General features: G+C 45.2%; 1 protein-coding gene and 1 non-coding gene across 2 annotated transcripts in view; both read left to right on the top strand.

Annotated features, from left to right (window-relative positions):
• Window positions 1–4,540: 4,540 nt before the first annotated feature.
• Window positions 4,541–4,659, top strand: LOC113457452. The gene has a single exon (XR_003378020.1). It is a non-coding gene; the product is annotated as a 5S ribosomal RNA (ribosomal RNA).
• A 1,742-nt stretch (window positions 4,660–6,401) lies between these two features.
• Eif1ax (eukaryotic translation initiation factor 1A X-linked) overlaps window positions 6,402–11,686 on the top strand; it is an 18,013-nt gene continuing 12,728 nt past the window's right edge. Inside the window, exons 1-2 of the mRNA XM_005358805.3 lie at window positions 6,402–6,641; window positions 10,958–11,041. Coding sequence (XP_005358862.1) covers window positions 6,626–6,641; window positions 10,958–11,041 — 100 coding nt within the window. The 5' untranslated portion in view covers window positions 6,402–6,625. The remainder of the gene's footprint in view (window positions 6,642–10,957; window positions 11,042–11,686) is intronic.

The raw sequence follows: 11,686 nt of genomic DNA, 5'->3' as shown, positions 1-11,686 counted from the left end.
TGATTATGCTTGTTTCTGTAGGCTCTGCTTGTTGACCTAGATTTTTCATATCCAGCTGGTCCTCAGTTTGTGTTTTCTTCCTTGCTTCCATTTCAGTTTTCAATTCTTGAACTGTTTCCATTACTTGTTTGATCGTTTTTTCTTGGTTTCCCAGGGTATCATTTGCATATTTACTCATTTCTTCAAACCTTTTGTTATACTTCTCATCCATTTCTATAAGGGCGTTTTTTACATGTTATTTAAGGGACTCTATTGCTTTCATAAAGTCAATTTTTTCCTCTTCTTCTGTGTTAGGGTGTTCAAGTCCTTCTGTTGTATGTTGTTTAAGGGACTCTATTGCTTTCATAAAGTCAATTTTTTCCTCTTCTTCTGTGTTAGGGTGTTCAAGTCCTTCTGTTGTAAGAACATTGGGTTCTGGTGTTTTCATGTTGTTTTTCAGATTGTTGGGTGAATTCTTGCCTTGGCATCTGCCCATCTCCCCCTATCAATGCTATCTAATGGGTCTTTTAATACAAGATCAGGTTTCCCAGCTGGCCAGGGGCCCTGCTTACAAAATGCCCTCGCTCTTTTTCCATGGTTACCGCTGCAGGCCAAGATCCCTCTCACCACTCAGAATGGTCTTCAGGACCAGGACTAGGCTCCCCGTTCGCCAGGGACCTCACCAACAAAAGGTCTACCACTCTGTAGGCCAGCCACCAAAACAAAGAAACTCCCGCTGCCCTAAGCTCCTGACCCAGCGCCCAAACAGGCTAAACTGGGTGATCCCACGGCCCTGCGGTAGGGAGGGGGAGTGAAGGAGGACCTGGGCGCAAGCTGGGATGGGTCAGGGAGAGAGAGGTCACAGCAGAGGAGGAGCAGCCCCAGCAGAGGGTACCAGCCCTCGCAGACTAACCAAGGGGTCAAGGGGGTCGGGAACCCCCCCTCCATTTCCTGTGTCCCACCGCGGGCCAAGAACACTCTCCCCACTCAGGAGGGTCTTCAGGGACAGGGACAGGCTCCCCGTTCGCCCATGGACCTCACCAATAAAAGGCCTACCACTCTGGAGGCCTGGCCCCAAAAAACCTACTTGATTTAATCTGCTCTTAGTGTGAGCTTCACTGCTTCATGCTTGGACTATCCCGCATCCGCAGTGTCAGCCTCTTCCAGTTTCTTAAGGAAGGAAATATACTGGATCCTATCCTACTGCTCCTCTCCACCATTCAGAGCTCTTTGTTTTGATTCTTCAGAAAGCACCAGGAACTTTTCATGGAACAAAAATAAATGACGAGTAATACCTGACCAAAGCATAAGCCTGGGAGGTTCCAGGGCCACCGGGCTGTGGTTCCCGCCACTGCTGACTTTCCCAGGCTGCCGGGCGTGGAGACGGAGGATCCGGGGAGTTTTCGCGTCCCCGTGACACCTGGCCGTGTCCTCCACTCCCAGGTCTGCACCTCGTGGGTGCCAGAGTCCAAGAGGGAAAAGAGAAACTTTGCCAAATTTTTTAGAGCGGCTCCTCCTGGCAGGAACCAGCTCTCGTAGACCAGACTGGCCTTGAACTCACAACGATCCACCTGCCTCTGCCTCCCGAGTGCTGGGATTAAAGGCGTGTGCCATCACCACCAGACAAGTTCTGTTTTCTAAATATACTTAAATCCTTATAGTATTTGTCCATCATTTTTCCTTACTGAAATCCATTCCCTCATTTCTTTTTATTTTTTAAATAAAAAATGCTTGTTGGGAAGGATTAGAGGTGTTTTAGTTTGGTTTTGTTTTGGATTGTAGAAGCAGGACTTTACTCTGTGGCTTTGGTTGGTCAGCAAATGAGAATGTAAACTATCCTGTCCCCAAACTTGCATCAATCGTCCTGCCTGTTGCATCTAAAGTGCTGGAATTACAGGCATGTATCACCACACTCGGCTCCCAGTTCTTTTTAAGATATTTTTGTTGAGATACAATTCATATACCATAAAGTTTACCCATTTAAAATTTACAATCCAGTGTTTTTAGCACATGTATACAGTTGCATGGCCATAATGATAGCCTAGTTTTAGAAGATGTCATCATCCCCAAAGAAGCTGCCCTATTTGAAACCACCACAGCTGTCTTGCTTGGACAATCACAGTATAGCATGCCTGGTTTCTATTTCTACCTTTGTCCAATACAGCCAGCCATTCTTAACACAGAAGCCAAAATGATCTGTTTAAAACCAACTGAGTGATCTGGTCTCCTTACATCTCTAATTTTGGTCTACTCTCTCCCAAGCTGTTCCCTGGATTTCTGATTCTTTGTCATACCATCTGTTCTAGTTTGCTATCTGTTGTAATAAACTCCATGACCAAAAGCAACTTGGGGAGGAAAAAGTTTATTTGTCTTAAAGTCCTGATCACAGTCACCATAGTGGGAAAGTCAGGGCAAGAGCTGCAGCCAAGACCATGGAAGAATGAATGCTTCTTCCTGATTTGTTCTCTAGGGCTTGCTCAGCCTGCTTTCTTATAAGTTCAAGATCACCTGCCCAGGTGGCACAGCTCACAATGAGCTGCCTGGTCCCCCATCAATTGTTAATCAAAACGCCCCCACAAACACATGTCCACAGGCCAATCTAATGGCAATAATGCCTCAGTTAAAATTCTCCCTTCCTTGGTAGCTCTAGTTTGTGCCAAGTTGACAAAAACTAAGCACCATATACTGGCCTTGGTCCTTCTTTAGCAAGCACAGGTGCTGCAATGGGGCCCTTGCCTGTGCTAAATATTTCTGACCAGATGTCCACATGATTCACCTCTTCCTCAGTGATCTGATGATCAGATGGAGAACCTTGCTAAAGGAATCAAAAACACCTGGCCCTTTCTCCTATGAGGATTTACATCAAGTACTTGACTTTATTATTATTATTATTATTATTATTATCATTATTATCATTATTATTATTATGGTTTTTTGAGACAGGGTTTCTCTTGGCTGTCCTGGAACTCTCTTTGTAGACCAGACTGGCCTTGATTCACAGAGACCTACCTCTGCCTCCTAAGTACTAGGATTAAAGGCGTGTGCCACCACCACCCAACTACTTGACTTTTAAACATGTAGCTGTACAGTTGTACAAGTTATTACTTGTGTAGTAAGCCTAATTGCTAAACTCCTAACATTCTGCATTGATTTCTATGATGAGAAAAAGTTTACAAACATGATGGAACTATCTAAGATCAGAGAGTATAACTCAGAAAATGACAATAAATCGGGCATGGTGATACAGACTTTTAATCCCAGCACTGAAGAGACAGACAGAGGAAGGTAAGTATGTGAGTTAAAGGCTAGCCAGGGCTACATAGTGAGACCCTATCTCAAAAAACAAAACCTATGAAGACAGTTAGCACCTAGGCATAAAGGAACATTTTCCTAGCCACCTATAGGCCATAGAGACCTCAGAAGAAACCAGACTTGCCTCTACTTTGATCTTAGAGTTAGAGCCTTCAAAACTGACTAAGAGTAGTAGCTAGGCCTGGTAGTTCACACTTATAATTCTAGCATGCATGAGGCTGAGGCAGGAGGATTGCTGCGAGTTTGGAGGGAAGCTGGGCTACATAGTTCCAGGTCAGCCTGGGTTACATAGTGAGACCCTGAATACAAAACAGCACAACCAAGAGACAGTACATTTCAGATCTTGAAGCAAGCCATTAGCCAGTCTCTGTTTTGTTGTTGTGGAAGTCACAGCAGAGGGATAGTTGTGTGGCTACCCAGAGCAAATAGCTTCACTTCAAAACGGGCTTATTAGCCGGGCTGTGGTGGCGCACACCTTTAATCCCAGCACTCGGGAGGCAGAGGCAGGCGGATCTCTGTGAGTTCGAGACCAGCCTGGTCTACAGAGCTAGTTCCAGGACAGGCTCCAAAGCCACAGAGAAACCCTGTCTCGAAAAACCAAAAAAAAAAAAAAACGGGCTTATTTAGACCTGCACTGTGGCTCAGCAGGTGAAATCACCTGCCAGGAAAGCCTGGTAAACTAAGGTCAGTCCTGGAAGCCCGTGTCAGTGTAGCAAAGAGAACCAACTCCACAAAATTGTCCTCTGAGCACCACAATACCCCCATCCCAGTAATAATATGTAGAAATTTAAAAGGAGGCCTTTTTTTGGTTATTTGAGACAGGGCTTCTCAGTGTAACAGTTCTGGCTGTCCTGGAACTCGCTTTGTAGACCAGGCTGGCCTGGAACTCACAGAGATCCACCTGTTTCTGCCTCCTGAGTGCTGCGATTAAAGGTGTGTGCCACCAACACCTGGCTAAAAGTAGGCTTGTTTTAAATAACCCTCTGTAAATATTAGCTTCTTAACATCCTCCCTATAGGAAAGGAGACTAAATGACAGAGGAATACGGTATAATCATCTCACAATACTTCTCCACTGTGGACATTTGGTAGTGTCTGGAGATAGTTTTGGTTGTCATGAGTGGAGGAAGAAATCAAAGATGTTGATATTGGAGACCAGAAATATTGTTAAACATCCTACAGCTCCTGCCCTCAGTGGACTATCTAATTAAAAAACAAGAATACAATTGAGATTGAGAAACTCATCAACAATCTACGGCCATATCGCCCTAAATGTGTCCTATCTCGTCTGATCTCGGAAGTTAAGCAGGGTTGAGCCTGGTTAGTACTTGGATGGGAGACCTCCTGGGAATACCGGGTGCTGTAGGCTTTGAGAGAGAGAGAGAGAGAGAGAGAGAGAGAGAGAGAGAGAGAGAGAGAGAGAGAGAGAGAGAGAGAGAGAGAGAGAGAGAGAGAGAGAGAGAGATCAACAGATGTACTTCTCAGAGTGTAATTAAAAGTGGCAAGGGTCCTGATTGGTGGTGGCACATGCCTTTAATCCCAGCACTGAAGAGGCAGAGGCAGATGGATCTCTATGAGTTTGAGGCCAGCCTGGTCTATAAAGCCAGTTCCAAAACAGCCAGGGCAGTTACACAGAGAAACCCTCTATTAAACAAAACAGGGGAAGCCGGGTGTGCCAGTCCCACACCTTTAATCCCAGCACACAGAGACTGCAGGAGCCTCGGAGTTTAAGGACATTCTGTTCTACATATACAATGAGACCCAGTCTCAAAAGAATGGAAAATGACATTTGTAGTTTTTTGCAACTTGCACCTTTTTTTTTTTTTGAGACAGACCTGTGTAGCCCAGGCTTCCTCCATCTCTCTGGTGCTAAGATTGCTACCATTCCTGACTGAAAGTCCAAATGATTCTAACCACTCTGGAATTTATAGAGGCGAGGTTAAATGTGATTAAACAAAACTTACTCTGTGATCTTAGATAGTTCCATCATCTTAGCAATTAGGCCTAGTACACAAGTAACCAGACTCTAACTGTATAGCTGTTTCAAAGTCGAGTACTTGGGCGGCCGGTGGTGGCACATGCCTTTAATCCCAGCACTCAGGAGGCCAGCCTGGTCTACAAAGAGAGTTCCAGGACAGTCATGGCTACATAGAGAAACCCTGTCTCAAAAAACCATAATAATAATAATAAAGTCAAGTACTTGATGTAAATCCTCATAGGAGAAAGGGCCAGGTGTTTTTGATTCCTTTAGCAAGGTCCTCCATCTGATCATCAGATCACTGAGGAAGAGGTGAATCATGTGGACATCTGGTTAGAAATATTTAGCACAGGCAAGGGCCCCATTGCAGCACCTGTGCTTGCTAAAGAAGGACCAAGGCCAGTATATGGTGCTTAGTTTTTGTCTATGTATCCCATTTCAATATAATCACTTCTTTAAAGACCTTACTCCCAAATACAGCCATATACATAGCTATTTGGAGTTAGAGCTTTAGCGTGAATTTTGGGAGATTGGTCCCTAATATGGACTTTCTTCCACCTCTTCTTTTTGTCCTGTATGTGCTGAGCAACCTCCTATGTGCAGACACTCTTAAGTGCTGGCAATAAGCAACAGACCAAGCTACGGTAAGTTAGGGAGGACAGATTTTTTTTTTTTTTTTTTTTTTTTTGCCAAGTACCATCCAAATATTCTATTAAAGTTTAGAAAGGGAGGGCACATGGCCTTCTCCCCTTCGCCTCAGACTTTCCAGCCTGGCTGGGCCGGTGAAAAGGCTACATAAAAACTCAGCTAACTATGTTAGTGAGTCAGCAGCCTGTCAAGCTGGGACTCAACTTGGCTAGGAATCAGCAGACGGTGGCCAAGGCAGCAGCATCACACACTACCTCAATTTCCCCCCTCCACTCCCCCCACTGTGACGCGGGGGGCTCCTGCCAGCCCCTTCCGGCCTCCAGGGCCTCTCTCGCTCCACCCATCGCGTGCCCTCCGGTGGCAGTGCACCCCTCCCTGGCCGGCATCTCCCCGGGTTCCCACCCGAAGGCGTCCTCTAGGCCACGCCTGCGCCGTAGAGCAGAGGGAGGGCGGGAGGCCGGGCCCACGGGCGGGGGAGGGGGAGGGCGGGGAAAAGCACCGCCTGTAGCCGCGACGCCATTTGCCACTGCCGAACGTGGGCGCAGGCGGCTCTCGGAAGCACCGGTGACCAACCTCTTCCGAGCACGCTTCTCGGTCTCCCGCATCGTCTTCATCCCGCGCGTTTCTCAGCGTCGCCCCCCGGAGTCACCGCCGTTGCCGACGCCACCCGGAGCACGGTCCCGCACGCCGCCAGCCCGTCTTTGCCGCCATGCCCAAGAATAAAGGTAACGACGCCGGGACCGCGGCTTCGCTCCCTGCCGGCTTCCCCGGGCCAGCTCGCAGCCTCGAGGTCAGCTCAGGCCGCAGTGACCTTCCTGCCATCTTCCCTTGCCTCTCCTCCGGCAGCATTCTCTGCGTCCTACTCGGAGCTCGGCAGAGGGGCAAGGAAGTTACTCCTGGTTCCCAGTTTGGCCACATTGGGGTGGAGCCGACGCCATTTTTGTAGGGCCTCCTGTGTGAGAATGTGGGCTTCTGCCCCTGGTTCGCGCCACACTGACCGCGCCGCCAAGGGGACCCGTGGGAACACCTGCCTCGGGCTTCTTGGCTTTCCGGCACGTGGGGAGTTAACCCCTGGGAGCGACTCTGAACTTTGAAAAGGGGTAAATGCCCTTCTTGCTTTCGTGCCCATCTGGCACCTCCTGCATAGGCTTCTTTATGAACACTTACTTAATACTATTGAGGCTGCTCCCGAGTAGCCAGTGGTCAGTACGTCCGATGCACTTTTAAAGTTATCTCTTTACTCCATAGCTTTACTGGGCATAACTCTCCACCCCAGAGCGCTTCATCCTATTTAGCCAAGTTTTCCACTTTTGCTACAGATCATGTATTTGTTTTAATGGAAAAATAAAAGCCTTTGAAGTTCCCTCTCTTCTGGGAACATGTTCTCAAGTTATCAGTCATGAGGGCACTTTTAATTTGGTATCTCCAAAATGAAGAGGCTCATCTAAGTAGAAGTACAGCATCCTTAAGACCAGCCTCAGTTTTATCTATTTTGTGGTAGTGGGTTTTTTTTGTAGAACCGAATCTATCCTTAGCAGGAGTCTGCTGCTGCTCTGCCCTCGGGCTAAACCGGAACTCACTCAGTAGCTGGGACTAGCATTGAACTTGGGATTCTTCTGCTTCAGTTTACCAAATAGCTGGAATTACAGGCTTATGATGTTCATTGTCTGTATAATTGTGCGAGAAAAAATAGAGGAAAAACTTGTGTTTCCCACAGGAGAGGGACACATTACCCGATCCTTGGGCCAGTTGGTGGTCGCTCACAGCTTTAGTCCCCAGCACTCAAGAGACATGCCAGGAGGATCTCTGAGTTCTAGGACACCCTCAGGACTACACAAAGAAACCCCCTCTCTAAAGACCAAAAATAAGATAAAACTGAAGTCGTCTTTGGGCAGAAGAGATATCTTCCTGATTAAGAGAAGCAAAATTGGGTTCCCACACCCGCACCGGGCAGCTCCTGACTCCTATAACTTCAACTCTGAGGCCAGTAGGATCTCTGAGTTCCAGGACAGTCAGGACTTATACAAAGAAACCCTGTCTCGAAAAACCAAAAATAATAAGATAAAAATGAAGTCTTTGGGCAGAAGAGTTATCTTCCTGGTTAAGAGAACCAAAATTAGCATCCCATACCCACCCACATAGGGTAGTTCATGAGCGCTTATAACTTCAGCACTAGGGGATCCAGTGACCTCTATTGGCCCACCTGGGCACCCCACCACACACACAGGTGCACAAGTGCATTTTATTAAAACGAAGTCTTTGATAACTCATCCTTGGGGCCACCTCGTTTGCCCCCCGCCTGCCAGTGTTCTCTTTTCTGCTTGAGAGCTGACTCCAGGGAGTCTGCTTAATTACCAGGCAATGTTCACGTTAGACCTCTGAGTACTTGGTCACAGTTTTGTGGACAAGTTGATTTGAGATCGTCTTGCTGTGTGGCCCAGGCTGACCTTGAACACACTGTCCATGCCATGCTTCAGGGCTTCAAAAATCAACGTTGCCAGTCTTTTTGTGTAGCAAGAATTTTTACTGATTGTCCTGAGAAAAGTATAATTATAGGCATAATGTGTTCAAAGTCTTCAAATTGCTGTCTGTAGACTTCCTTATTCTGAGATGGCAACTGGATCACATCAGCAGGTGAGGTCTTATTCTCGCTTTAATTCTAGTGACTAGATTTCTGGTTCCCACACTAGTTGTAAGTCCTAAAAGGACGGGAATGGTGTCAGTCATAATGACATTGTCTCGATAGCACTTAGCCTAAAAGATGCTCAATAAATATTTGTTGGACTTAGTCATTTCCCTCTGGTGACTCCACCCATAGGTGAATAGTAAGTTCCCCTTTGGTCCCAAGGAGACAGAACTATTCTAAATCACATCTTAGTATGTTTTAAGAAAGATCCTCCATCCTCCCTGGGCTTCTCTGAAACACCTCTGTTAAAGAACGAATTTGAGAATTGTTATTAAGCTTAAGAACTAGATAGTCTTTTGGAAAGAAAGTGGAGTTAAAAAAATGGTTTTTCTCTTTATTGCTGTTTTGTTATACACTCAGGCTTGGTCTTGTTTCAGTTTTTATTTTTTTCTTTTGTTTGTGACAGGGTCTCACTGTGTAACTCTGGCTGTCCTGGAACTCATTCTGTAGACCAGGCTGGCCTCGAACTTACAGAAATCTGCTTGCCTCTGCCTAGCAAGTGCTGGGATTAAAACTGCGTGCCACCACTGCCACATTTCTTTATTACTGTATAATATCCCTTTGTATTGTGTCACCATTTGTATGCTTGCCTAGAGAATGGCTCAATAGTAATTCCCAACACCTATATGGCAGCATACAATTGTCTGTAACTCCATTTGTAGGGAATCCAATGCCTTTTCCCAGTGCCTGTTTTGGCACTGGACATGTCCGTGATGGACAGACATACATGAACGCCAAACACCCTTAAACATTAAAGCACATTTTAAAGGAGGCTCTTGAGGCAGTTGACCTTGCTTTTATACCAGACTGTCTCAGGTATGGTACATTTTAAAGGATGAGGTTCAGAATTTTTAACTTTTACTAGTCTACTACCATCATGAGAGAAGTATGCTCCATTCCAGTAGCCATAGCTTCATGTTTCTGCCTCCTGTCATCTTTTTACCAGCTCTTCTTTTCATAGGAGGGGTCAGGTATGAGAAAGGCGAGGTGTTTTTGTAAAATTTGTCAGGGCTCAGTATGGTGGCTGACACTCATAATGCCAGCATTCAGGGGGCTGACACAGAAGGACTGCCAAAGTTTCAAAGCTAGTCTGAGATAGTGTGAAACCCTGTCTCAAAAAAATAAAAAAAAAAATAGAAAGCTGAGGCCCATGTAGTTAAGAGTGTGGTGACAGAAGTCTCCGGAAAGGAGCCCTAATATGAGCACTTTACTAGGACAGAGAGGGTTAGGGTTGGATCTGGGGTCCTGAGCTCACTGACTAAAATTTTGAGTGAGTTATTTAATCTCTGACCTTTAGTAAACTTACTGATAAACTGGGAATAAATGTTAATATTCAAGGTGATTGTGACAAGTAAACAGATGGCATTCTTAAATAGTTAAGAATGGTCATTGGTCATCTACCAACTCATAAGGGCTGGTCCCACGCCCAGCAGTAGGTGGCCAGCACAAAAGGAACCCAGCAACATCTTTGGAAGTTCTTTGATCACATGTCCTGTTGGAACTTTTTTTTACCTTAACTGTTCTTTTGCTTATATATTATGGCTTCTGGGTGTGGGTTTTATGGGATTCCTGTTTGGTTTTGTCATGTATCAATTTGTTTTCATTTATCTTATTGTGTTGTATTATTCCTTAGATGTCTATTCATTTTCTCATGAGAGAAGGGGGTGGATCCGCATGGGAGGGGAAGTGGGGGAAGTGAGGTATTGGAGGGAATCAGAATATATTAAGAAAAACTGAGGGGGGGGGTTCAAGACAGGCTTTCTCTGTGTAGCTTTGTAGCCTGTCCTGGAACTAGCTCTAGTAGACCAGGCTGGTGTTGAACTCAGAGATCCGCCTGCCTCTGCTTCCTGAGTGCTGGGATTAAAGACGTACAGCACTGCCACCCAACTGAAAAATATTTTTAATAAAAGGAAAAAAGATGAGGATGTTAGTTAAGATGTAAAGTCCCCAGGGAAAACTCTATGAGGAGTGGTGAGGGTAACATGGAAACATAAACCTGAATGTGGTAAGTTTAACATGATTGACCAGATTAGGCGAGTTTTAAATTTAATTGAGTTTTAAAGATGGTTTTCTTTCTTTTTTTATAAACTTTTTTAATTTAACTTTACATGCATTGGTGTCAAGGTATCAGATCCTCTAGGACTGAAATAACAGATAAGTCATGAGCTGCCATGTGGGTACTGGGAATTGAACCTGGGTCCTTTGGAAGAACAGTCAGTGTTGTTAACCACTAAGCTATTTCTCCAGCCCCTAAAGATGGTTTTCTAAGTCCGTTAAACAGTATATGTTTATCACTGTTCCTTTGCAGGATGTTTTGCAGATGATTGATAACCTTTTCTTTTAACAACTCATTAGGAAAAGGAGGGAAGAACAGACGCAGAGGAAAGAATGAGAATGAATCTGAAAAGCGAGAGCTGGTGTTCAAAGAGGATGGGCAAGGTAAGAGGCTGGGTAGTTGGGTTCTTGTTAGATTTTTCTAGTTGGTTTTTCTGTATTGGGAATCAAACATTTTCTCACTAAGAGACTAGACTTCTGGCTTCTTGCCTCTGAGTTTATTTGTACAGACAGTTGGGTGTTGGCTTTTTAAAGGATTCTAGTTAAGAATTTGGCATTTTAGGCTAGGCAGGGTAATGTATACCTTTAATCACAACACTTGGGAGGCAGAGACAGGCAGGTTTCAGGCTAACCAAGGCTATATGGTGATATCCCTACCCCAATCTTTTTTGTGGTTTTTCTAGACAGGGTTTTTCTGTAGCTTTGGAGCCTGTCCTGGAACTAGCTCTTCTAGACCAGGCTGGCCTCCAACTCAAAGAGATCTGCCTGCCTTTGCCTCCCGCGTGCTGGAATTAAAGGCGTGCACCACCACCGCCCAGCACAATCTTTTTATTTATTTATTATTTTTTTTATTTCTTTATTATTATTTAAAGTTATACATAGCTTTGTTTTTTATTTATTTGTTATGTATACACATGCATATCCCGGCAACCACATGGTGGCTCACAACCATCTGTAATGAGGTCTGGTGCCCTCTTCTGGTCTGCAGACATACACACAGACAGAATATTGTATACATAATAAATAAAT

The sequence above is a fragment of the Microtus ochrogaster genome, chromosome X (genome assembly GCF_000317375.1).
Source record: "Microtus ochrogaster isolate Prairie Vole_2 chromosome X, MicOch1.0, whole genome shotgun sequence".
In the NCBI taxonomy this organism is placed as follows: Eukaryota; Metazoa; Chordata; class Mammalia; order Rodentia; family Cricetidae; genus Microtus; species Microtus ochrogaster.
The sequence above is the reverse complement of the archived record's forward strand: the minus strand, read 5'-3'. Positions and strand labels throughout refer to the sequence as shown.